General features: G+C 49.8%; 1 protein-coding gene across 1 annotated transcript in view; it reads right to left on the bottom strand.

Annotated features, from left to right (window-relative positions):
• Pitpnm3 (PITPNM family member 3) overlaps nucleotides 1-27289 on the bottom strand; it is a 68143-nt gene that overhangs the window by 3745 nt on the left and 37109 nt on the right. The window contains exons 5-17 of the mRNA XM_035448128.1: nucleotides 18846-18922; nucleotides 18265-18500; nucleotides 15389-15578; nucleotides 14867-14989; nucleotides 14292-14473; nucleotides 10960-11132; nucleotides 9307-9477; nucleotides 7902-8096; nucleotides 6772-6920; nucleotides 5414-5530; nucleotides 2350-2466; nucleotides 1905-2053; nucleotides 1576-1725 (exon numbers count right to left, since the gene is read on the bottom strand). Of these exons, the coding sequence (XP_035304019.1) occupies nucleotides 1576-1725; nucleotides 1905-2053; nucleotides 2350-2466; nucleotides 5414-5530; nucleotides 6772-6920; nucleotides 7902-8096; nucleotides 9307-9477; nucleotides 10960-11132; nucleotides 14292-14473; nucleotides 14867-14989; nucleotides 15389-15578; nucleotides 18265-18500; nucleotides 18846-18922 (2029 nt within the window). The remainder of the gene's footprint in view (nucleotides 1-1575; nucleotides 1726-1904; nucleotides 2054-2349; nucleotides 2467-5413; nucleotides 5531-6771; nucleotides 6921-7901; nucleotides 8097-9306; nucleotides 9478-10959; nucleotides 11133-14291; nucleotides 14474-14866; nucleotides 14990-15388; nucleotides 15579-18264; nucleotides 18501-18845; nucleotides 18923-27289) is intronic.

Genomic DNA, 27289 nt, shown 5'->3' on the forward strand with positions numbered 1-27289 from the left:
TCCACCTCATCTTTCCCATGGATCAGTACAAAAGTCGTTGGTGGCCACTTTCCCTCTGGTTCTCCCACTTGGATCTGACTTTGTGTAAACTTGAACTTTCTCTCTCTCTCTCTCTCTCTCTCTCTCTCTCTCTCTCTCTCTCTCTCTCTTTCTCTCATATTTAGTTTCCCCATCTATAACATGGGATTAATCATCCAAATACCCCATAGGGGTAAAGTCATTAAACCCAACCCCAACTGGCATGGTCTGCCTGGCAGAGTTGGCTTCATTATCATCCTTGACTGTTTCATGGCAGTTTCTGTAAACCACAAACCCAACCCCATTGCACCTTTTCCTGAAATCATGCCTAGCTCCCTAGTACTGAACTAATATTTCAAGGCTTCCCTCTACTCTTAGGCTCTGCCCTGATGAGTAGAATCTCCCTATCCACATAGGACTGCACTGATATCCATGTACAAACCCTGTGTTCCTGGCTCAGAACCCTCCTCTAGACAGCCTGCCTGTCTACATCTTAATCCTTCAGGGTCCCTCTTCTAGGAAATTCTCTTCACTTCCCAGATAGAATCAGTTCTTTAACCCTGTTTTCCATGGGTGGCCCAAGGTACAGATGAGCCAAGACCTAGGTAGGTATTTTTGTGGCACTAGCCACCAACTGGATGTCATAGATTGGGTTTTCTAAAGCCAGATGGTGATCTGACCATCTGGGAAAATGGGAAGATGCAAGTGCAGGTGTTACAGGGATTCTGGGAGCTCCCAGAGGGACCTCCAGGCAGGTGGGGTGGGTATGGGAGCTCCCAGTGAGACCTCCAGGCAGGTGGGGTCTGTATGGGAGCTCCCAGAGAGACCCCCAGGCACGCAGGGTCTTATTAGACTCAGAGAAAGCAGCTTCTGGCAACTAGCAAGGTGTGGCAGTATGGAGATGGAGGACAGAGGAACCACAGAGGGAGAGAGCACAGCTCCCATGTCTGCTGAGAGAGAAACCAGTCAACCTTTCCAGCAGGCTGTGCAGGACCTCTCCTCCAGAGCCAGAAAGCAGCTGATGACAACTGTCTCTCCAGAGCCCCAAAGTCAGCCCAGCTTCTCTCCCCAAGTAAGTCAGGGCAGTCCCTACCCCAGCTGCCACAAACTCCCAGTGCCCCCCCCATTCCTGTCCATTCTTGGGGTCTAAGCTTCTATTGTCACCAAGACTATTTCTCATTCCTGTTTTATTTTCCTCCACTGGTCTCACAGTCTCCCACTGGCAGCAATCTTTACTGCAGAACCAAAACCAGAGCCTGGTCTGGAGCTGACCTGGACGGGGCTAGAGAAGGGGGAGGTGAACGGATGCCCAGGAGAAGAGGAGGAGGGAGGAACAAATGAATGAGCTAAAGTCTACAAAAGGGCTTGATCTCTCCAAAGACTCCCAGTGAATGACTACTGGAGGTAAAGCCAGAACTTTGCAGTGCCTAGGCCCAGAGACCCACAGAAGTCCTAGAGAAAGCTGGGGGGGGGGCGGGGTGACGACTAAGGCACTTCCCCCAAAGCCTCTGGCTCCTGCCCCGGGGAGACACCTTCTTTAGGGGAAGTAACACTCACCGAACAACATCCACTGCACCTGGCCGGACCTTGGGGTCACTTCCCATGATAGACACACTGGCCGCAAAGGATCCATCAATGCTGAACACAACACACTCCATGCCTCGGGGCAGCACAGTGAGGTAGCTCATCGCACAGGTCTGGTCACCCCTGAAAGGTAACAGCTTGAGGTCAACCTGCAGCTGAAATCAGTCAGTCTGGGGCCAGGTTTTGGGTGGTGCCTCCTGATACCATGTAAACAGAAATAAACTCTATCTTCCAGCCATGCTTGGACAGGAGAGCCACCCCAAAAGTTCACCATGAGAACCTCACACACACCCTGGTCCTACCTGACCACCATCTTCACAGGATAGACACCAACCCCCAGGCGCCGAGGCCGGGGCACATTGTATGTGATCCTGCCACTGTTGTTGGTGATCTCTGTGTCCAGGTGGACCCAGCGGCCTGATGATGGCTCTGTCATCACCAGGATGTCCACCTGCAGCCAGTGAGGGAAGCAAGAGACCTGCCGAAGGCTGAAGGACTACACGATTGACAGCCAAAACAACAGAGCCCTGGGCACAGGTCCCTGCCTGCTGTATCCTAGAGTTTTCCATAACCCTCCCTCCCTGTGGCAGTCACAGGGGCTTCCCCACCTCTTTAATCTGCTGGGCAGGGAGGGAAAGGGCTCCCTGCTTTGGGCTCCAGCACTGTTGCTTCTATCACCCTTTCTGCCCTGTGGTACTATGAGTCATGTGAGGCAGGTGAGCCAAGGAGATGCTCAACCCTTGGTACCTTCTCTCCAGTCAGAGCCACCATGTCAAGAGGGCCATACATGAAGCGCCCCACCAGAACCTGGGGGCCATCTTCAGCAGCAATTACATCATTGGCACGGTGGTTCGCAGTAACATTCTGCAAGGACAGAAACAAACAACCCAGATCAGCCTTTGCAGACAAGGCTCACTCTTGCTTTAAAGCCTTGTAAGGATGGCTTCTGGGCTGGGACCCAACTGAGTCAGGTGTCCCATGAGCTGCCTGCACTACGATTCCAGAAACAGACTGTGTTACCAAACCTGCTTCTCAGGCTGCCTACTGAAGTGTACCCCATGCTGTTGAGTCTGCACGCCTCCTGAAGTGACAACTGGCCTCTACAGCCTGTCACTCAGTTTTAGATTCCTGGGCTGGAAACTACCCAGTGACCAATGGGTCTTTCTTCTGCATAAACAGCCATTTACCATGTGTCCTTTTTAACGGAAATTTTCAAAGACACAAGAATAAAAAGAATATAGACAAGCTTGTGAGCCTGACCAGAGCACAGGCACTGATCAGCTGACTACTGCCCAGGTGTCCTTTCCCTGAAGCCTCAGCCCCGAACAGGATTCTCAGGGCAGTGTCTTGGGTGGTGACTCATTCCCTCCCTCAATATCTCAGCACCCTTGTCTTTCAGTTCTGCCCCATGCATTCTGCAACTCCAAGTCCTGTGTTGGCCCCAACTGTCCACCACTCCCAGGCTGGCCTTAGAGACCCTAGTCCCTCAATCTGGTTATCTTTTTACTTCATACTGGTCAAGTCTCTGTGTGTGCCATGCCCACAACTGTTTCATTTGGACTCTGAGAGAAGCTTCCTAATGGATCTCTGTATTTCAGGACTGCCTCCTGACAGAAATTCTGTCTTTACAAGGCACAGATCTGATCCTATCTGGGCAGTATCCCACGCCTTACACTGAAGTCCAAACACAAGTGTGGCACACTGAGCAAGCCTTGCAGAAGACCCTCTGCACTCTGATTTCCTGGTGCTCCTCCTCTACCCTCTTGTCCTGACACCCCCTTGTTCCCAAACTTCGGCCTTTGCCCTAGCAACAAGACTCTACTCCATCCCACTATTATCATTAGCTCCCCAAAGATGTGATCTACCTCCTCTCAGCTTGTAAAGCCATGTGATTCAGTCTCCCTGCCTTCCCCCCTCCAAAAAAAAAAAAAAAAAAAAAAAAAAAAAAAAAAAAAAAAAAAAAACTCTGCAGAACTCATTGACACCAGTCCTTGAGAGAAACCTGATGGGGATGTTCTTCTGTGCATATGTTTCTCTTATTGGTTGATGGATAAAACACTGTTTGGTCAGTAGAGGCAGGAAGATAGGCGGGACTAGGAGACGAGGAGAATTCTGGGAAAGATAGGCAGAGAGAGACAGCAAAGAGACACCATGTAGAAACCAGGAGAATAGGATGCACCAGACATTCTCTGGTGAAATAAGGTCATGTAGAAATACATAGATCAGCAGTTATGGGTTAATAATTAAGACAGAGCTAGCCAAATTAATATAAGTCTCTGACTGTTTACTTGGGGCTGAAACGGCAGCAGGACCAGGCAGGAAAGAAGCTCCAGCTATAGAAACCTGTCATGGGACCTGGTCTGGCATGGGATTGGAGGTTTCTTTATGGGATCACTGTGGAGGATGGATGGGTACTTGGAAACAAGCACGTGCAATAGGCAATCAGCCATAGTGGGGATAGTCACACACTAAGATATCCAGAGTCAAAGAGACAGACAATAATGGATGCTGTGAGGAGGATGTGCCGAAATCAGAACCCTCAGACGCTTCTGGTGGAACTAAAATGAGGGCAGCCACTGTGGAAAGCAGAAGGGTAGCTCCTTGAGAGATTAAGTGTAGAATTACCACTTCCCATCTATACCCAATGAAAACAAAAATATATGCCCACACAAAGTGTGTAGACAAATATGTAAAGCAGTATTATTCAAAATAGCCAACAGGTAGAAGCAACCCAAATGCCTATCGGCTGACAACTGGATGAACAGAAGGTATGCATACAGTAGAATAGTATGCAGTCAGGAAAAGGAGACAAGTTGCTATACATGTTACAACATGGGTGAACCTTGGAAACATGCTATGTGAAAGAAGAAATACACAAACACATAAGTGACTTCATATACATGAAATGCAGAGGATAGTTGAGTCTTGACAACAGAGACCAACATCAGAGTCAAGAATAGGTGAGTCTGCAGAGACCAAAACTAGATGACTGGTTGGCTACTCAGGGAGGAGCCAGGACCAGTGGGGAAGGAAATAGAGCTGCAGGGAAAGGGGTTTCCTTTATGAAGTGACAAAAATGTTCTAAAACTGACTTTGGGGGTGGGTAGCATACAACTGTGAATAGACTAAAATCCACTGAATTTGACACTGTAAACGGCTGGATTATATGACAGGCGAATTACATCACAATAAGTATGTCCATGCACAAAAATGTTGATTCATGAAGCATTAGTCACTCTGCCTTTCAGGACTATTTGTAGGATCCACGCTTGATGTTCCTTCTCACCAGAGTGAAACTGCTCACCAGAGCAACACTGAGTCGCTATATTCTGGCATGATGCAGGCCATCCCAGCAGAGGGATTGAGACAGCACAGGCAGTGATGGCAGTTGGCTGAGAGAATAAGTGAATGAATGTCTCCCCAAACTCCTCTTTATCCCCCAACACCCTACAGAAGAGCCCCGTCTTTAGAGAAGTCTAGTGTGATCTGCCCTGGTAACCCTAGCCATCTTCATCCTGATGTGTACGTGGCTGAGAGACCTGGAGCACAGGCAAAATCATCTATGTCAAGGCCATATCTTTAGAATCTTGGCATTCCACAACTGCCCTGCCTTTACCATCCCCAGGGCCCTGGTCCCCTAGGTGCAGCCAGACCCTGGGAGACCAGCTCACACTTGCTCCCTCATACAGGCACTCTGTACAGCAGGAGTGGAAACAAACTCTACCAGGAAACCAAAGTTCTTACCTGGCACATGGCTGCCCAGACTCCCAAGGTCACCTGTCCAACAAATACAACTGCAGCAAGCTCTTACCCGCAACTTGACCTGGGTCCGCTTGCGCAGCCACTTCTCACGGGGGTTAGCGGGGCTTAGAGCCGCGGGGTCCAGGCCAGTGTTCTCCTTCACACTTGCGCTCTCATAACGCATCACCTAGCCAAAAGCGAGAAGGGGCTTGGTAGCATGTTCTCAACCCTTCTGCCTCTCACCAGCCAAACCCTGCTTCTGGCCTCCCTAGGACATCACCTGGACCCTGCTGGAGCTCTGGGAGCCGTCTCTCTTCCTACCTATCTGGACAGCTGGTGCCAGAGAACTGTCCCATTAGTAGCTCTGCTTTGGGGGCAGCCTCTGACCTTCATGCACTCTATCTCCACTTCCTCACCTACCTTCTCCCCTCTGTCCATCCCAATCCGTGTCCTCAGCACTCCACTGAAGTCACTTCACTGTGTCCCTGGAACTTCCATCACGCCTGTTCCAGGTTCTCCTCCAACCTATGGGGATGCCCTCTTCCACCCCCTCAGTCTTCCCTGTGTCCCTGGGGAGTTCTAGACTTGTCACTGAACTGCTTTCTGTGTTGACCTCGTGGGTATCCTTGTGAGTTTTCAAGAACAGCCAAAGTCTGATGACAGCCACCTTTTCATCTCCAGCCCTGATAATTTCTCCAGGCTCCAAACTTACTGCCCCCAAGTGTCTCACCCCTCAGAAGCACAGCCTCCACTCCCCCAGCCCAGTACAGCTCTGCAAAAGTTCTAGGAAATGGCTTCCATGGCTTCCATGGGAAGACAGGGTTACTTAGGTGGCCCCTTCCCTCAGCTCAGACCTCGGTAAGTACTGCCACTACAATCCATGTGTCACCACCCCTTGGCACTTAGTCCAAGCTTTCATGTCCTGGTGGCCTCTCATACTATCTCTGCTCATACTATCTCTGCTCCCCAGGGACTCTAAGCCTCCTCTCTTGGATCCCCTAACAATAGCGCCAAAGCTTCCTTCTCAAAGCAAGTGTCAGCTGATACATAGCTCTCCCTTGCTGGCATCCCTGCCATTCTCAAGTGAATCCACACCAGCCCCCAACTCTATGTCTCCCAACCTCCAGGTTCTGGCCTTCCTGCCATTCCTTTTTAAAGACAAAGGCACTGAGAGACCAGGCATGCATTTCTCCAGCCTCTATGTTGACAAATAGGCATGACTTCCTCTGAAGGTTCTACTTAATTACCTACAGAGTTGGTGTTCTTGTAGGAGCCCTTTCACTGGCCTGTCACTTTCTCTTGGCTTCAATGCCCCAGTGTTTTCTCAGCACTGTCAGAGAGAGGCCAACTGCTCCATGTGGCCTCAGGAGAATCCTGGGATTCCCTAGAGAGGCCAACAGGCTGGGTCTGATAAAGAAGCCACAGTACCTGTCTCAAGATGAAGGCGACCACATCAGTAGACTCCCAGTAGCTGGCGTGGAAGAGGTGGGGCAGGGCCACAGTGGGGAAGGCGGTGAGGACATCAGGGCAGTACAGGGCATAGTCAATCCTCTTGGTTCCCCACCACTTGGCTGTGACTGTGGGGCCAAGAGGGAGATGAGGACAGAATGCCAAAAGCGAGCAGGCACAGACTCAGTGGTGATGTGCCAACAAGCTTGGGGTCTCAGCACCTGCCCTGAATGAGCTGGTTGGGGAGGGGACTCCTGTCCTTTCACCAGCCCTTATAATCACCCTCTACTAAGACATGGGCTCCCAGCTAGTCACAAGAAGGAGAACTAGGCCCTAGGAGACAGTCATAGTTGTACCCCACAGCATAGCTCCATAGTAATTTCCCAGGAGCTCTCTCCAAGGTGAGGAATCAGTCTATGTCTGCAGAGGCCAGGGCACAGTGCTTGATCAAGAGATCAGAGGCAGCTGTTAGTGGCGCATGCCTTTAATCCCAGCACTCAGGAGGCAGAGGCAGATATGATCTCTGTGAGTTTGAGACCAGCCTGGTCTACAAGAGCTAGTTCCAGGACAGCCTCCAAAGCCACAGAGAAACCTTGTCTAGAAAAAAAAAATCAGAGGCATGTATAGGGTCAAGGTCAAGACTATGTTTGAGGTCAAAACTCAGTGGGCTATGATCAAAGGTCAAAGTTCCATTCAAAATCAGAACTCAGACTCAAAGCCTGGCAATGAGGCTTAGCTGTCAGTGTTGGCCTAGCATGTGGCTTGGGCTTAATACCCAGCACTGAGTTTGGGGGTGGGAGGAAGCATAGCTCTAGCTGGTACATTTGGGGCTCTATCCTGGGTTAGAGCTTAGTCTAGGAAATCAGTGAGGATTCAGTGGGAAACCAAATCAATCCTCCTTCCATCCCCACCCCCATACCTCCATGCCCATACCTTTATTCCCATACCCCCATCTCCACCCCTTTTCTAAAACACAGGAATGTCACCATGGCTTCTTTCACAGCTCCTCCCAACACAAGAGCCTGCCCACAATAGCCCTGCTTCAGACCCACCACCACCCAGAGAAGGCCCCTCAAATGCAGGCTGGGCCCCAAAAGGACCTCACTCACTGCGGGAGGCTCCCATAGGTGCCAGGCTGTCCGAGGACTCTGAACTGTCACTATGGGAGCTGCCTTCACTTAGCCTCCGTCCTGGGCGCTGGAATCTTGAGGCCTGAGGGGGCGAGGCAGGGGCATCCAGAAGCGGGGGGCTTCCCCAGGAGCTGCCCTCCAGGAATAGGGGGCTGTGGGTGTGCAGGGCATCAGCTGGAGGGGGAATTGCAAGGTCAGGCTAAGCAAGTCTCCAACAGAGTGGCTTACTTAGTGCCAGCCCTATGCTGGGCAAGAGACTGGAAATGCAGAGAAGCCTGCCCAGGCCTAGCAGGCCATCAGCACCCCCAACCCCTGTTTCCACACACACCAGCATAGCACATTGTTAGGGTTCACCTCTTATTAAACTGTGAGTAGTACAGACATGAGTGGGAATCTCAACATCTCCCAAAAGCTACAGGGAAGCCTAAGGCCTAGCAGAGGCCATGATGTGATGCTTAACAAGGTCCTCTCTCATCATATCCTCGCATGACCCAAAAAGCATATGGCTGAGGTGGAAGTAGATGAAAATGACTCCAGCCTGCAAGCTGAGGTCACAGGAGAAGAGACCTCTAAGACTGGGGGATCCACTTTTTGGAGGGAACATTCAAGGTAGCAGAAGGGAGCTTTGGGGCCTTACTTCTACATGGAAGTCCTAGGCAAATATATCCCTTTAAGATGAAGAACAAGGAAGGGTAGGTTTTAACCCTGAAACAAATCACAAGTATAGCATCCCCTAATTCCTGGCCCAAACCTCTGAAAAGGATTAGGCTGGAGTTCCTCAATGGCGATACAGAGCTATCTCTGATTGCCAAGTGTCTAGCTGTCCACTCCTGGACTGCCTTTGCCAATATACATTCCCCCTTTGAACCTAGAAGCCACTGTTCCTTCTCTAAACCCACCTGCCCTGCTCTTATTGTCCCTCAATGCCTCTGTACCTATCCAAACACACCTCTCCTCCAGGCCCTGGCCAAAGGCCACTCTGTCCATAAAACCTACCAGGATGACACACTCCCTGATGTGTCCTTGCAGGGTATGGTGTGGCCATGGGAAGCAACACTGGGAATGTACCTTTAACTTGCCCTTCAGGGTCAACAACTCCACTGCTTTTCTAGTCTTAGCCATAGAAGCACAAATGGGAACCTGCCAGGGTGTGGAGTGAGCAAAGCCCTGGCACCAAGATGCCTGGCACAGGCAGGTCCTTGGCATAAGCAGCTACTCTAGAGCACTAAAGCCAGTTGGCTTCCTGCCACTCACTCCTCTAACAGCACAGCCCTGCTCCCGTGAGCCACACCATAGCTGACAGCTTGAGAGGCTAAGCCAGAAAGAATATTCCCGGAACCTACCAGCCTCCAGCTCAGCACACTCTCACAGCCCCAGGACCTACCGAGCAGAAGAGACTGTCCATCACCCAGGGGGAACCTCTGGTAGCGAGGCACGCTGACGGGAGGCACCAGGTGGAACTTGGGCTCCAGCAGTGGCTCAAGCCGTGAGGCAGAGGGATCCGCACAGTGGAAGAAGCTGTAGACCTGGCTACAGGCAGGACGCATCTGGAAACCTGGGTGTGTGGGAAGAAGACACATGCAGAAGTCCCTTTCTTGTGGCTCTAAAGGGTCCCCTGGAATGCAGCCTGGAGTAGCCCTCTCTCCTGCTCAGACACATGCAAAGCCCCTTTCTACTGGCTCTGAAAGGCTCCTGGAATTCAGCCTTGAGTAGCCTTCTCTCCTGCTCAAGAACCTCCCCTGGGTCCTTGCTACCAATCTTAGTGAGGGTTTCTATTGCTTTGATGAAAACACCATGGCCAAAAGCAACTTGGGGAGGGAATGGGTTTATTTCATCTTACAACTCTCTGGTCACACTCCATCAGTGGGGGAAGTCAGGGCAGGAACTCAAGGCAGGAACCTAGAGGCAGGAACTGAAGCAGAAGCCATGGAGGAGTGCTGCTTACTGACTTACTCAGTTTGCTTTCTTACACACCCAGGACCACCCTCCCAGGGACAGGACCACCCACAGTGAGCTGGGCCCTTCCACATCAACCATCAGTTATAAAAATGCCACCCACAGTCTTGCCTACAGGCCAATCTCATACAGACACTCTCTCCATGGTGGTTCCCTCCTCTCAGATGAATCTAGATTGTGTTGTTTGACAGAAAACTAGCCATCACACTACCCAGGACTTGACAATCTGCCCCACCTAGGGCCACAACTGTAGGTATCCAGCGCTGTCACCCTGGTGAACATTCCCTTTCTCTGTATTTCAACAGTCCTTTCTGCAGAACACCAGGCCCTCCTTTTACTGCTCACACTGGGATACTTCTCTCACTTCCTCTAACTACCACTCAGTCACTACCTGATCTATTAAGCCAATCCAAGTCCCTTCCTTCAGTCACGTCAGTGGCCCCTTGATCCAGTGCTCTCAATGTTAAGACAATGAAGGTGAAGCACTTTCTTCACTGGCCAGCAGGTGTCTCCATAGAGGCCCTTGCCTCCCACCTGTCCTGGGTCAAGGGCTTGAGTCTGCTGCACTCAGGAGTCCTAAGGCTCCTCTGCAACAATGAGAGTGGCCCTGAGTTCCACCTCACCTCAGTTCAGCTCCTCACTTCAGAGTCTCAACAGAGAGTAATGAATGACAGCCTGCACCACTCCTGTTCTTGGACTCTCCTAAGGCCCAGGCTGGTCAAATGGCATTGTGAGTCTACTTTGTAAGAGCTTTAGCTTCAGATGCTACATGGGCAAAGGCACCAGTACCAGTTTGGGTAAAGAGGTTCTGAGACCTATCTGGCTTCAGGAAGTCTGCTAGGGACAGGGAGGGAGGGTTTGCTGCAATAGGGTAAATGTTGGTGGCCTATGTTCTCATGGGACATGACAGAGAGGCCAGTAATCTAGGGGTACATGGAAGAGACAGTGAAGTCCATCAAGCTACCTCTGTCCTCTCCTCCAGCGTCTATCACTTCTCTGCATCTACCCTGCCTCCATCGCTCTGTCCACCCTCCCACTCTACCAGTTTGATCCCCTGAGCCATTGGCCTAACCATACCCACCATCTATCCCAGGCAGCACTGTCCTCCGCATGGCCAGGACCAGGCCCAGGGGTGAGCCAAAGAGGAAGAAGTCAGACACGTCAAAGTCAAAGCGACCCAAGCTGACCTCAGATTGCTGGGGTGTGCCAGCTGCAGGAACCTCGGCCTCATCCTTCAGCACACTGGAGTGGATGCTACCAGAGGGAAGAATGGCAGATCAGAGAAAGGCCAGGACTGTGGGAGTATCCCCTCACCAGCTCAGCTGCATACTGAGAGCAGGCTACCCAGCCCTCTATCACTGGAATGGGACTCAGAACCAGAGATCACTGTTGACATCATCCACACAGAATTAGCCACATTTGGCTGCAGCAGAGTTGAGCAAATGTTTTCTGCACAGGGCCAGGTGGTAAGTTTGAAAACTGTGGACCACCTGAATCCACCACCTGGACTTATTCTACCATGTGAGACAACCACAGACCATGTTTAAGCAATCTGTGTAGCTGGGATCTGCCACAACTTTCCTTATGAAACCTGGCAGAGCACCTGAGAGCATCTGAATCCCCTGCACAGACAGACCTGGTTCTCCATACTGTTTGTTAACAGGTACCCGGAAAGCCCCTGCACTTTCCACAGGAAAAGCCCATCCTGGCCAGCACAGTGATCAGCTGGCTGTTGCTGGCACTGCCAGCACCAGGGCTCTCACATTAACTCATGCTCCAGGCAACAGGCAGACACAGGTACAAACAGCCTGGCCTCCCCACTCCTCTGGACAGTTGCCTGAGAACAGGATCCCACATTTTTCATCCCAAAAGCCCAGTGTACCCAGGTTGTGTTTAGCCACAGATGCAAAGCTGAGCACTGAAGGTAAACAGAAGCCAAAGCTGCCTCTCTGGCCTTCCAACAAGCACCAGGAAAAGTACAGAGATTAAATCACACAGCAGGAGAATGACATGATGCATCAGTCAACTTCTGAAAGCAAATCCATCTAAAATATTCAAGCTGGAGAAAAACCTTTCAAGGTAACAGTTAAAATGCTACAGGCAAGGGGTCCACCCTCAGGAGTGAGCCAGCATGCAGACAGGGCACCCAGTCTTCACTCTGCCTTCTGCTCTCTCAGCCAATGATGACCAAGTTTAGCCATGTATATTTCATGTACAGCATGGTCCCTAAACACATGCCAACTACTTAGTTACCAGAGAAACAGCCATCTGTTCCTGCACCACAACCCAACAACCTGGCTGTTGGGCTAGCTAGTGAAAGTGGCAGGTGTCTGGCTCTCTTCAGATTTGGGCTTCCGTAAAGGATGCTTGAAAGATGAACTGGAAATGTTGAGGTTTTCACCTCACAACCCTCCTTTGCACAGGGCTACTGTTCCAGAGGCTAGTCTGATAGAGGCGCCTTAACATTCAAAGCTTAACCCACAGAACCTGCAGCCTCCTAACCGGCTTCCTGGAATCCACCTGCAGGAAGTACAGAGGTCCCCACTCATCCACAAGAACATATCCCAAGACTTCAGTGGAAAGAGCCAAACCCTTTGCATATGGTGCTTTTTCCTATACTTAAAGTGCCTGGGATAAAGTTTAATTTGTACACTAGGCAATTAAGAGAACAATTAATAATAAAATGTAACAAGTATAACAATATGTTGTAAAAAAAAAAAAGGTATATAGGTGTCTCTTGCAAAATGTTGCACATTCACATTTTCTCTTAGAGAGGACACCCCACAATATCTCTTTGTCATATCTGAACTGCCAGCATCATTACTCTTACACCTTGGAACCATTACAAAGTAAAGCAAGGGTCACATGAACACAAGCACTGTGGTACCATGCCAGTGGATCTGATACCTGAGATGGTAGCCAAGTGATCAACAGGTAAGTAGCACACACAGAGTGGATACAATGGACAAAGGAGTGATTCGTGCCCAGAGTAGGACAGCATGAGACTTTATCATGCTACTCTGTAGAGTATACAACTTACAATTTAGAACTGACTTACTTCTGGAATTTTCTAGTTAACATGTTCAGACCATTGTTGGTCATAAATAAGTGGAAACATGCAAAACCATGGACAAGGCAAGACTACTGTAAGTCTAGCATACACATTAATGTTTGTACATAAATATCTCCAGCCTAGGAACTAGAGAGATGGTTCAGTGGTCAAGAACATTGTGCTCTTGCAGACAACTGGATCCCAGCACCCACCGTCAGGTAGCTCACACAATGCTCTCTTTCAATCTATGCAGGTACTTGAACATACATACACAGACACACATATACATAAGTAAAACTAAAAGCAATCTTTTTAAAAAAATATGTACAATGCAGTGCTTTTTATGACTGCAAAGAACTGGAAGAACACAAAGTAGCCAATTAGTGGGATTAAGGAAGTAGTTATCACGTTATCACCCAAATTTATATTGCATTAAGAATCTTTACCAGCTGGGTGGTGGTGGCGCATGCCTTTAGTCCCAGCACTTAGGAGGCAGAGACAGGAGATCTCTGTGAGTTCAAGGCCAGCCTGAACTACAAAGTAAGTTTCGGGACAGCCAGAGTGGTTACATAGAGAAACCCTGTCTCAAAAAAACAAAAAACAAAAAACAAAAAATAATCTTTACCACGTATTTTTAATTACATGAGGGAAAGGTCACAGTATAGGAGGCTGGGTTCTTTGTTTTTAAGTAAAACTATATATAAATTACGTTTAAAAAACACTCTTCTGATAACTCATGATACTTATCTCTTAGGGAGCAAGTGATGGAAGGTGGAGAGGAGAGAGAAGAGGACAATTGAAGAGAAAGGGAGAGGAAAGGTGCCCCCACCCTGTACCAATTTCTGTCCATGTTCAGTGCTCATTTCTCTCAATCTGAATCAATGTGCAGACGGTTCATTTAACTGCTCATCAACCATTTCCTCTAGAAAGTGAAAGGACAGTTTATGGAGTTTATCACATCCAAGACACTGATGTGAGGATAGGAAGAACAGAATGCTGGCCCCAGATCTTCAGGACCCAGGGTATTCCACGAAGTATACTCCTATCTGTGACCTCTCCAGATTCTCCAAGCTATACCAAGAAGCAGCTGGGCAGCCCTATCCTTTCTCAGAAGAGAAAACCAAAACCCAGAGAGGTGGGATAGATCATGTCAGTGTCTGCAGGTTTGAACAGAGCAGAGATGAACAGGAAATGCCCTGGTGAGGACACAGGGCCAATGACAAGTGGTTCCAGAATTTCCACTATCTATGGGTCTCTGTGGAAGGGTCTGGGATGACTGCCTGGTCACAGCCCCCCTTGGTGACTCTGAGCCGAGGTCCTTATTCTCATGGATACTGTTATGTGGGGCAGGGGGGGAGTACCTTGAGAGGAAGGCGTGATGCTGGGTGATGGCCTCGCAGTCGTAGGTGGAGGAGGCACTCTGTTTCCGTGGCAATGGCCTCTTGGGCTCCTCATCCTCCACTCCACTGGATACATCAATGTTACTCTTGCTGAGACGCTTGCTGCTGGCCAGATCACAGTCCTCCTCCACCACAGCGGTGTCCTTGAGCAGAAAGCATGGTGATCACAGGGGCCCTGGGGCCCTGCCTCATCTCCTGGGCATAAATGAATCCCTTCTTCCAAACATGTGAAAACTATGCTTCCAAAAGACTCATGGATGTAGGGGATAGGGGGTGGGGTGGTAGGCACAGACCATCTCCTATGTCCACAAGGATAGACCACCCAGGGAGACAAACACTAGTAGGCCTCCTCTGGGCCTGTGTCTTGGTCTGTGCTAACATGCTCTTGCTATTTCCATATAACCCTTTGTACCACAGACACCATAATGCCAACATGAAAGCCCAGCACTACCTTCCCTGGGAGAGCCACCTGATCCTCTGTTCTTATGAGAGATACCTAGGGACACACCCTCTCCCATCCCCCCGCCTGACCACACCTGGGTACTGCTGATGCTCCCCTTCCGGCTGCTGCTGCCAGGGCTGTCCCCTGAGGGCCCCGCACTGTAGCAGATGGCATCGAAAGCCAGGAGGCCGCCCACACAGTCTCCGATGAGACACACCTGCAGAGGCACAGCTGGGCTGCAGGCTTGCCTGCCACAACCCTCTCACCCCAAATCCAGTCAGAGCAGGGGCATGTTCACATGAGAGAATAAGGACTCTATCCTAACAAGTTGCTAAGAGTGCAAATGGAGAGTAGGCTCATCCTGACAATAGATTTTCTTCGATGCCAGCCTGAGGTTAGTGATCAGGCCATGCCAGGCCATGCTTAGGGATCAGACTAACTAAGGGTCAGCATGGACTCCAAATCAGCACAGTTTTTCTGTCTGTAAAATGGGGATACCGGCTCCCCCATCAAAAACCCCCTTCAATCTCAGATGTTACAATTCTAGCCTGCAGCAGACCTCAGCCCCTCTTTTAGGCACAGCTGACGCAGAGTGGGAGAAAGCAGGCTGTCCTACCTGCCCACTGAATCCAATCCCATCTGAAGACTTGAGAAACTCTCCATAGATGTGGTTGGCTCGCTCGATGACTGTGGCAACAGCATTCTGGTACTGTGGAGAGGAGATGGCCAGCAGGGGAAGGGCAGCCAGGGGAACGTGATCCTGGCTGGTGCTGAGGCAGCCCTCGTCGTGGCTATAGGGGTTCAGGCTGCAGACACGGGGACCCAAAGTCAGCCTAGCCAGGACCAAGAGGTGTGTGGTGTGGGGCTGCCAGCTCTTTGGAAGAACATATATGCTGCCTGGGCACCAGGCCCAGCTCCATAAAAAATTTTAGGACCCTGGTTAGGTCCCATGAGGCAAAGCACAAGCATGAGGAGGGAGAAAAAGGATGACGACTCAAGGCTGTGCTGACTCCATATATGCCAGCCCATGCCAGCCTGTTGTGTAGAACAGCCATGCTGTCTGGCAGGAGCCTAAAAACACACCAATTCTAAAAGAGCCTAGAAAATCAGCTAAGGTAGAAGAGTGTGGGAAAGTGACATCTGGTAGACCTCCAGGAGGAGGAAGGAGCTGAATTAGAGGGCACATCAATCATGGAGATGGAACAATGGCTTCAGTATGAAGGTGGCACCTAGCTGACTGTATGAAGGTATGTTCTATGTTCAGGGGACAGATTCACCCCCAGAGGACTGCATCCCTCCATCTCCTTACTAGGAAGTCCCGCCCCCTCTGGACAGCTCAGCCCCCCACCCGCCTTCCCATCCCTACCTGGATTGCCTCTGTCCCCCAGCACACCCAGCCATGATGCTTTGTTGGGCTTGGATTTTTAGAACAGACACAGAGGAGTCCAAGAACTTCCTAACCCGGGGCCAACAGCCTGTCCTTACCCCACATGCCTAGCTCTAGAGCCAACGGGGCTACGGACCAGCAGAATCTAGGGCAGGTGACAGGGCTCAGGCACCCTCAGTAGGTGGCAGAGTACTAGCACTGTGCAAGGCAGGCCCCACCAACCATTTCTCATCTCCAAAAAACACACACAAATTAGAGGAAACAGGCCTCGATTGCAGCCGGAGAGATTTTAATTAGCCGAGAAGTAGCTCCCTCCCAGCAGTGATTACGGGTGATTAATGGCCCTGGCAAGAGCTGCCTGGGGGAGAGGTAAGCTCCCTCCTGCTGTCCCCTCAAATGGCCTGGCCATCCATCTTCTTGGAGATAAGGATGACCCAGCTCTGGGGGTCAGCCATCCTGGGGGTGGGTCTTGAGATGGATTGTGGACCAGTAAGATTAACTCTAGGACTGCTGTGAGTGTGAGGGACCAGAGCCTGTCACTGGCTCAGCTGCTCCTAAATCCTATAAGAGAAGAGCAGCAGCAAGCCCTTGTCTAAAAAGCAGATTCCAGAGTACATCTTGCGTTTGACATGGTTTGCATCAGATACTGGGACAATTGGCTAAGCTAGGAAGCCATAGACCTAACCTGCTTCCTGACTTGTATATCTGATGGAGATCCACCAGAGAGCATCCTGGGAACCCAGGAAAACCAGCCTCTGAGCACCATTCAGGGAGTGAACAGGAAGGTGAATGGTCCAGACCCTGCTAGATCCTGAGCCACTGAAAGTGAAAGACAGGGCTCTGGGCCCCTCTGACACTGGAGCCCCTGGGATCAGAGCCCCATCTGGCTGAAGCTAAGCACATGGCTCCCCTTCTTTTAAAAATGTGAGTGCGTTTCCACACAAGGAAGAAAGCCTGGAGGAGAGACTTGAAGGAGGGGCTTTCCAAAGTCATGGGGTAGGGAGGCAAAGGATGCCAACGGCTCCTCTTCATCCCACCTGTGGGAAAGTCCGGCCTCCCCACTTCAGTCTCAATAGTTTACTCAGTGTCAAGGCCATGTGGGCTCTGCAGGTGCACAGTGACTATTTTGCAGACAATTGGAAAGAAAGCAGGTGTCCAATCGGTTCCAGGAACCCACCACTATTTCAACAGTGACACCTAGGGCTCTATGGCATTGGAGCCCTCAAGCCTAGCATGGTGGGTAAAATTTCCCCCATTGGACCCAGTTCCCATAGAGCCCCTGGTCTCTCAGTCTGCCCCTCACTGGTTCCTGGATCCACAGTGAGAGGAGGGGTGTACTGGAACTTTCAGAAAATGGCCTAGTGTTCAGTCTGTGATTCTGCAAACCAATCTTTCTCTCCCTGCTCCTATGAATCGGGTCTCTACTGTGAGCTAGGACAGGACCCTATTATCTTCATTCTCCACCAACAGGAAACAGGCTGAGCATGCCCCTGACCCTATGAGGATGTTAGTGCAGCAGCCAGTGGCAGCCCAACTCTGTGTGGACACCTCCCATGCACCGTGATGTGCTTAGACAACCTGCATACCAGCATTAGCATCGCCTTCATCTTACAGATGGAGTTACTTAAGGTAGGAAGGTGACATAATTCCCCAAGGTCACACAGCCAGGACTCAAGTCCAGGCTGATCAAAGAGGACATACACTTAGCCACATTGTGGCATCAATCAACTCTCCTCCAGGAAATCTTCCCTGACTGAGTACTAGCCATACCTAAGGGCTACCTCCATTAAAGTGCCTATCCCTATAGGGCTGGTTTCTGGAGTGAGGCTGCCTTTGTGTGTCTTCTGGCTCCATTCTCTGGATAGCTGGGGGAAATGGATAAATTCTTTCATTCAAACCGAATCACAGGAAATGGTTCCAGGCTAGCGTGGGGACCCTGGCACTCCCAGATCCCTGACAGAGGACTCTTAATGACCATAACCCACTAAGGATTCTCTCTGCAGTTCTGATTTGACACCAGACGGCCCTCCCAAGGAAGGGGTATCCCCTCCATTTACACCTCCCACACCAAACCCAGACTGTACAAATAAGCCAAAATGACTCACTTAGAGACGAGCGAGAAAGCCTCCGAGCAGATGGCAGGACAAGGGACAAATTTGATGAGGATGTGACCCAGGGCAGCAGGGAAGTGGGCACGCGTGACCTTCTCCAGCACAGAACTGAAGGTGTGAATGTCGGCCGCCTTACAGGAAGGGTCACTAGAGCCGGTGTCTAGGACGTTGCCCCCATGCAGCACCAGCAGGAGGACATGTGTCTTGCAGGAACGCTGTGAGCAGCCTTCCTGAGAGGGACATAGCAAAGATATAGACAGGCAGGCAGCAGGACCCCAGGAAGCACAAGGACAGAGACACAGGAACTATGGCTGACACTCCATGACCTGTGTAGGACTCTGGTGCATTCAGAAGGCTATGGGGCAGGGGGCAGACCCTCAATGGACGGCATAGCAAGATGAGTCTACAGTGACTCTTCTTGTTTCTATAGGAGCCTGAAGCCCAGAGAACAGGGAGCTACCCAAGGGTTATACAGCAAAGAACTGGATGGAGGCTAGGCAGCCTGTCTACCCTCCTAGGGTTCTTCCTAAGATGCTGGCTACAGATGGAATGGATGCCTCCAAAACCCATCACACCTCGCCATCTTCATGGATCTCGATGCTTCCTTGGGCTGGGAATCTCTGTCTTCTCAGGGACACCCGATACAGTTCTCCTGCAGAAAGGACAGAAAGAATGCAGCAGGCTCCCACTGTACTAGCACTCCCGAGGTGTAGCTGGCCACATAAGGGAGGCCCTGATTTATTGGGATGATGGAGTTATAGTCAGGAGCTAGGGAGGGTCACCCGGTCCAGGCCTCTGTCTCTGGAGTATATACCACACAAAATGGCTTTGCCGTTCTAAGGAAAAGAAGCCCAGCTGAGACCAGCCATCACAGACAAGACAGGATGTCCTAAGAAAGAGCTGCCCTGCTTACTTCACCAGTAATGGCAGCTGTGCTAGAGACCTCTGACATCCAGGGACTTGATGCACATGCCTTGAGAACAGCTGGAGAGCTGCTGTGTTTTGTGCCATGTAAGTGCAACCAGGCTAAGAGATGCCCTGGGTGTGCCTGTGAGGGACTTCCAGGAGGGTTTAACTCTAACCACAGAGGCTGATTTGAGAACATTCAGCCCCTGGGGTAGGCAGGAGCCATCCCCTCTGCTGAGGTCTGAATAAAACAAAAGGGTTGGGATGGTCACAGTGTCAGCTTTAGGATATCCACCTTTCAGCTGGAGTTGGGAACTCTACATCCCTGGCTCCCCTGCAGCTCAGGCCTTTGGTCTTGGACAGAAACGATACCACTATGGTTTTTACGGGCTTTGGGCAGAGGGCAGATTACAGGGCTTCTCAGTCTTTGTTGTTGTGCAAGCGCAGTACTCATTAGAAAAATTCCATTTTTATTTTCCTGCTTTTTGTGTGGGGGGAGTGTTGTTGCTGGGTTTTCTTGTATTACGTTATTTATTTTGTTTGTATATGCATTCAGAGGACAACCATAGCAGTCAGTTCTCTCCTTGGATCATGTGGGCCCCAGGAACTGAACTCGGGTTATCAGGGTTAGTGGCAAGTGTCTTAATCTGCCAAACCATTTTACCAGCCTGTTTTTGTTGTTTTGTTGGTTTTTTATATCTATGATTTATGTTTTGCCTTAATGTATACCTGTGTAATATGTGTGCCACTGTTGTCCACAAAAGGTGAGACTATTATGGGACATCAGATCCCCTGAGACCAGAGTTACAAAGAATTGTGAGCCACCATGTGGATGCTGGTAATTGACCCCAGATCCTCTGCAAGAACAAATGCTTTTAACCTCTGTGTCAACTCTCCAGTTCCAGGCTGCTTAAAAAAATAATAGCATTTTTAAAAATATCTGCTTGGGACCAGGAGTGTAGCTCCAAGGTAGAGCACACTTGCCTACCATGCACAATGTCCTGGCTAAGTTCTATTTCCACCACAAATAAATAAAATAGTAGTGCCTGGTTGAAGCTCTTAGTGACATAGCAAGGTTTTGAACTATAGGACCATGATCCAGAAGTAGGTAAACATTCAGAAAGGGAAGGCCACCATCTGGCATGACACTTGGCATCAAGCAGGCACTTTGGGGTCACTTGGAAGTGCTTTTCTCTCACTTCTGCTAGCTTCCTAAGCCAACACCTACCCCCCAGGAAGGGCTTCTCAGGCCTCTAAGATCCCACTGCTTTAAGACAGGGGTCTCTAGCCAAGGATAGAATTGGCCACTTGTTTTGTAAATAAAGTTTACATCCATTTATGAATCATCTATGGCTGCTGTCACACCACAGGCCTGACTTCAGTAGTGGCAACCGGCTCAGAGCCCTCAAACCATAAGATATTTATCTGGTCTTTTCCAGAATCACGTGTCAATGCTTGGTCTAAGACCCATGCTCTGTGTTACATCAGACGGAGTCAGACTTTCATATGGAAAGAGATCTCAGATATCCCACAGCCATCCTTTACATAAATAATGTCTGCCACCCCAAGAGTTCTTGCTTCATCCAGACTGCCAAGCCACATCTCCCTCCCCCAGGAGATGGAAAGTATCGCCTGCATGTGGCTGAAACTCACAGCTGGACTATAAAGCACTTATTTGCCTCTGTTGATGGGAAACTCACCTTCTCATTCAGAAGTCCTTTCTAGGTGAGGTTAACCCTCCCCAGTGCCTGTCTCACCGCTGCAGAGTTAGTGGAGGTCCTTCCCATGACTCTTTAGGCATCCCTAGCAAACCCAGTTCTAAATCAAGATTCCCCAACCTGGTCCAGAGAGAACAATCTGCAAAGAACTCCAGACAAGGAGTTGTTCTCAGCTGGGAAGAGCAGTTCTAAACCATCTGGTCCTTAAGATACAACCCTGGGCTAGAGGAAACTGCTTTGTGAGCTCTGAGATGCTTCTGTGTGGTTGAAAATTGTTTCTTGGGTAATGGAGCAGTTTGGCTTTTATGAGGAGGAGGCCAGGACAAACATTCCTGAGGCCTGGCTCCACCTGACACTTTTTCTAATTAATATGTATGTATGTATGTATGTATGTATGTATGTATGTATGTATGTATGTATATATGTATATATATATATATATATATATATTGTGTGTGTGATATGTATGCATATACATACAAACAATGCCACAGCCTCAGGCATTGGTCCTCACCTTTCACCTCATTTGAGACAGGGTCACTAGCATGCTTCTGAGAATTCTGTCTCAGTTTCCCATCTTCCAGCAAGAACACTGGAATTATAGATACCTGGTCTATTGTGTCCAGCTTTATGTGAGTTCTGGGAATTCAAACTCGGGCACTCACACTTGTATGGCAAGTGCTTTACTCACCCCTGCTTCTTGTTTACAAGGAGACAAGGTCTCCTTAAGTAGCCTAGGCTGGCATGGAATTCACCATCCTCCTCGCCTCTGCCTCCTGGGTGCCGAGTTTGAAGGCCAGTGCCACTCTTCCCCCAGCCCTCCTGTCTTTTTCTAACTACAAAAGATCTGAGCCTGAGCCTAAAGGGGTTGGGGGAGGGGCTTAAATTCTGCACTCAGGACAGGATGACAATAAAAGACAATAGGAATGGGCCCACTTCAGTGAGCCCTTATTAAGGGTTGACATGTGTCAACTCACCCACCCACCCCCATCTGCTTCTTCAGTTTAGATGGCTCTTGTCCTTAGCCCCATTTTACAGATGAGTAAACTCTAAAATATATAATTTATACAGCCCAGTTCATTTGGGCCCACCATATAACAAATAAGGCCAAGGATTCCCCGCTAGAGGGCCCCACCTCCATAGAAGAGGGCACTAAGCCAGGTGGTGCCCCGCCCTACTGAGTTGAAAGCTGCAGGCTGTCCCTCTCTGCAGAAGCAAAATGCAGAGAGCATCTGATAAATTGAGTATGGGTCTGCTGCCCAAGTACTCTTTCTACAGCCATATGTCACTGGGGAAATTATCTGGGAAAGAAGCCAATGCCAACACAAAGTAAAAAGTAGTCTTGAGGTGCATGAAGCCTCTTGAGCACACATGCTCCTCCATAGCAGGTGCATGGAGGAACCCAGAGTGTCACGGTTAACAGCAGGGGGGGGAGGGGGGGCGGGGGGCTGGATAGAGCATCTCTACTTCTGAGACTGTGGTCTCCAAAACCATGGGCTTTGAAAACAAAAGGCCTGAATTTAAGCCAGGTCTTTTAATAACAGCTGTGTGACCTAAGCTTGTTTCCTCACCCAGAGTGCAGGGATGCCACAGTGATAACTCCCTTATGGAGCAGCAGAGATAAGTGAGTTCCTACGGGTGACACCTGTGAAATGTGTTAGTTGCTATTGTTATTCGTATTATCCAGGGTGCAGTGGGTGGGGCATGGCTGACAAGATGGGGTGGAAGCAGATAGGGACATCACCGCCTCCACACTCCCTGCCCTGCCGCCAAGTCCCTCCCGGAGCCCTGGCAGGCTCACCGACCTCACTGGGCTGGGTGCCTGCTTGCAGTGTGATTACAGGATTAAATGCTGTGATTGCCACAAATTACCATTTCGAGGCTATAAATAACTTGCAGGGAAGACATGAGGGTCCTGCTGTCTTCCGGGCACCATGCCCTCTGCTAGATGGGGGCTGAATCCTGCATCTTCACTGGTGACACAGACCTAGGAGCTCCTACAGCCTCCGTCTGCCTGGTGTCAGCTCCCTAGAGCCCACACAATACTCATGGAATTGGTGAATGCACACGGCATCTTGGCTATAGATGATGCTGAAACAGTTCCCCCAATCAGTGGGGATGAGAGCTGAGGGCTAGAGACTGGGTAGGGGTATCTGCAGCATCACTTCTCCCTGCCTTACCCTCCAACAGAAAGGAAGTATCTCATTGCCTCTGCAGTTTGGGGATAGAAACTTGCTTCCTTGGATGAACAGAGCCATAGGCCGTGTGCTCTCAGTCATGGAGGCCAGGAGTCCTTGACAGGTAGATGCAGACTCTGGTCTCTTGAGCGCTTCCTGCCAGGACCAGAGTCACCCACAGGATAGCAGAGGCTTCTGTGAACAAGCATGAGTGCAGCCTTAAGACTGCCCTGTCTGTCGTATGTACGTATGTATGTCTGTACCCTTCCCATAGGCTTTGCATTGTTGCTATTGTTGCTGCCGCTGCTGTCTCAAAACTAGATCTTACTATGTATCTCAGGCTGGCTTCCAATCCTTTACAATCCTCCTGCCTCAGCCTTCTGCATACTGAGATTATAGGCAGGTACCCCCACACCCACCAAAACCTAGTACTCTTAAGAACCTCGAACAATAATCAAGATGCCTGGGGTTGATTCTCCCACAAGGCAGAACTCTTCTGCTCCTGGTCACCTTTGTTTATGCCAAGTTGGTGCCTACAATCCTTTCTTCCCTTTGCAAACTAGAAGATGCATGTGTGTTTCATAAAACCGTACTCAATAGCCACTCCTTCTGGAAAGTCCGTTGCGATCTATCTAAAACAGGATATTACCTCACTTGCAGAATGGGGTGTGACCTGCTATTATAGTGTTATTTAATTTTCCTTCCAACTAGGAGCCTCGTAAAAGCAGAAGTTGCCAGCTCTCTGGGTCTGATACTTTTGTAAAAACTGGTTAGAAGTGATGATCCCATGCCTCGCCCAGCCTTGACGTAGGAGGGGAGGAGCTTGGTCCTGCCTCAACTTGATATGTCATGCTTTGTTGACTCCCATGGGAAGCCTTACCCTTTCTGAATGGAGATGGAGGAAAAGTGAATGGGTGGGGGTGTAGAAGGGAGATGGGGGGAAGGAACGGGAGGAGAAGAGGGAGGGGAAACGGGTTGTATGGAAAAATAAATTTTAAAATTTAATAAAAAAAACTTAATTAAAAAAAGTGATGATCCTAGGTGCTCACAGCTACACAGCTTCTCCAAGCAGCTGGAGCCCCAGAGACCCCAGGTTCAAGGAATAGCCCCTTCTCCTCTTCCTGGGTGAGGCAGAATTCCCTGAGCAAGTCCTGAGATGAGCAAGGATCTAAGGTACTCTGGGAATGCTAGCACATCCTGACCTGAGTGTTACTCCACCTCTGGAGGATCCCCAGGTTTTCTGCTGCGGAGAGGCTAGCAAAGGATCCCAAGTGGTGGAAAGCCACCAGCAAAGGGCCCCAAGACCTGGTCATCGATCCACCTGTTTCTCTCTGCCACCTGTTTATTTCTGTTTGCATGACCCTGTTCCGGGTGGGTCCCTATGAGGCTCATACTTAGGGGAGGTAAGCTGGGTTTGTGTCAGTATTTTATGACGGGCTTTGGAGCAAGCCAGCTACCACAGTGCTTGCTCCCAGAACTCTGCCAGTGCCAGCTCTGGGATTGGTGACCCACCCAGCTCACCATGGCTCTTTCTGCCGGCTGAAAGAGCTGAAGAATAGAGGCTATTTTTGCTTAATCACAGCCTTAGGAAAGCACAAATCCTGATCATCCCTTCTAATTACCATGCACCATACTGCTCCAGAGACAAAAGCCAAGGTCAGCACCCACGTGCTTGGTTCCCTAAGCAAAACATCACCCTAGCCTGGTAGGAGAGCCCAACTGTTCCTAGTCACTTGCCACCTACTGCCAGGACCCAGCGGGTATGAATGCTCACTACTAAGTTTCATTCTCCATTCTACCAGTCCTCTGGCACTGGCTATCACATCTACCAGCTACCCATGGGAGGAACTGAGTGGAGCTGGCCCAGCCTAAGACCATGTAGCTTGTCCTGAAAGGGACCTAAATGTCTGCAAGACAGAATCACGAATGTAGGTAGAAGCATCATTTTGCATAAACCGGTAGCTTTGCTCTCTTGATCTGAATTACATCTTGAATGTCCCACCAGTGCCTGTGTGTTGGGGGCTTGGTTCTACTGGAAAATGGGACCTGGTATGAGGAAGGGGTGTGGACTTGAAGTATCTCTGGGGTCTCCAGGCCCTTCCTGTCTCTCTTTTTGCTTCCTGGCCGGCAGTAGGTGAACAGCTTCCCCCACTACATGTTCTCAACATGGTACACTGTGCCACCCAGACTCCAAGCAACCATAGACTGACACCTCGGAAACTCTGAGCAAAAATCACAGGTGGGGATTAATCTCCAATAGCAGAATGCAGACAGGACAGAGGCTGCAGATCCATGCTGCAAATCCACACTGCATGCCCAGGCTGCAGAATCCACACTACAGATCCATTCTGAAGATCCATGTGGATTTCCATAGCAGATTTACAACACAAATTAATGCTGCAGATGCACACTTCAGATCCATACCATGGAGTCCCCACCACAGACCTACTTACTCTGTGGATACACACTGAAGATACACACCATACATCCACAAACCACAAACCCACTTCACAGATTCATACTATAGATCACTTAGTAAATATACATTGTTGTTTCACACCACAGATCTACAGTGAAGATCACACCATAAATCTACACTGTAGATCCAGTTCTAGATGCATGCTGAGCTGAACCATGCCCGAGCCAAGGAAGTAGAGGGCAGAACAACAACATGTCATGGTGGGGTGAGCATCTCCCGGTTCAACATATTTTGGGAGCGTGTACAGCTGTACACAACGGCCTGTACTGGCCTGCAGACAGGGAGTTCTCTTTCACTGAGGTTATGCAAGCAAGTTATGTAATATCCACTTGGTAGGGATGCTGGGATAGAATTTTCATCCAGTGTTAGTGGGATCTAGAAACTGAGATCCCTCCTGTGCCTCCTTAACCCTCCTCAAGGTCAAAATTCAATTGTATCCACCTGACTTTGCCTAGCTAACAGGCAGAGGTATTGTGTGTAGACCTTCAATAAACCAGGGACTTTAAAGAGATTCTAGCCAGATGAAAACTTGCTCCTTGCCCCTTACTCCTTACCTCTTGCCCCTTGCCCCTTACCCCTTGCTCCTTGCTAGGGTCTGGGCCCTAGACCCTACCTCTTAAGAACATACTGTTGGGTACCCTAAATGAGTATGGGAACAGCTTGGAGAAAATAACTCAGCTAAGGAAACCCATTTCAGGACTAGAAAGCCACCATCTTGAATTAGGTCTAGTGAGATTGCCAGAAGAGTGTGGCATCCCCAACCCTGGTGTCCCCACTGAACCCTCTATACTGAATACAGGTCCTTTCACCTGTGTCTCCAGTGTCCAGTCCTCACCCCATGACTCAGGCAGTCTCCACATTCTCCTGAGAAGCCAGGATATCCTAACTGTCTCACAGAAAGCCAAGACTCTGGATGGAAGCGAAAGGCTTGAGTGCAGAATGTCCCCCAGGGGCTTCAGTTTCTGAACAACCAGTCCCCAGATGGTGTTATTTTGGGAAGGTTATAGACATGGCTTCTAGGAGGCAGATATTGACCTCTAAGATCGAGCCTTTGAAGGCTATAGCCATCCCTGCTTCCTGATCCTCCAAGGTATGAATGAGCGACTCCACAGGCCCTTACCACATGATAAACTCAAGCTGTAAGTAAAAAAAAAAATTCTCCTTTAAATTCCTAACAGATATTTTGTCACAGTATGGGGAAAGCTAGCTGACACACATTAGATGATTTGAACTCAGGTCACAGGTCAGGGTCAGACTTCTAACTTCCTAAAGTTAGGAAGGGAGAAGTAAAGGGGTGATCTCTTCAGTCTTCAATGCCTCCTCCACCACAGCCCTGTCCCCTCACAAAGAGCTAGGGCTGGAAGGGAAAGCAGGCACCCCTTGTCATTGGGCACAGGAGCTTGCTGGGACAGTGGGACTACCTCTGCTAGGATTTCCTGTCTAGTCAATCCTGGGCTTGCCCGCCTGGAAGTCCACACTCTCACAATGGAATGTAGCAGCCTCATCCAGCCCAAACCCCCTTCAATCATTCCTTCCCAACTCAGTGGCTCCCAGCCAAGGGACAGGAAATGACTCTCACACACAAAAAGGTGCTGAGAACCTGCAATTTACTGAAATCATCCACAATTCCTTGCCTTTGTTTCTCAGATCAACCACTGTCAACACCTTGTGAGAAAACAGATTTTCTTCATTCCTTGCTGGTGAGAGTAAAAACCAATACAACTTCTCTGGAGGGCCAT

The sequence above is a fragment of the Cricetulus griseus genome, chromosome 7 (assembly GCF_003668045.3).
Source record: "Cricetulus griseus strain 17A/GY chromosome 7, alternate assembly CriGri-PICRH-1.0, whole genome shotgun sequence".
Taxonomy (NCBI): domain Eukaryota; kingdom Metazoa; phylum Chordata; class Mammalia; order Rodentia; family Cricetidae; genus Cricetulus; species Cricetulus griseus.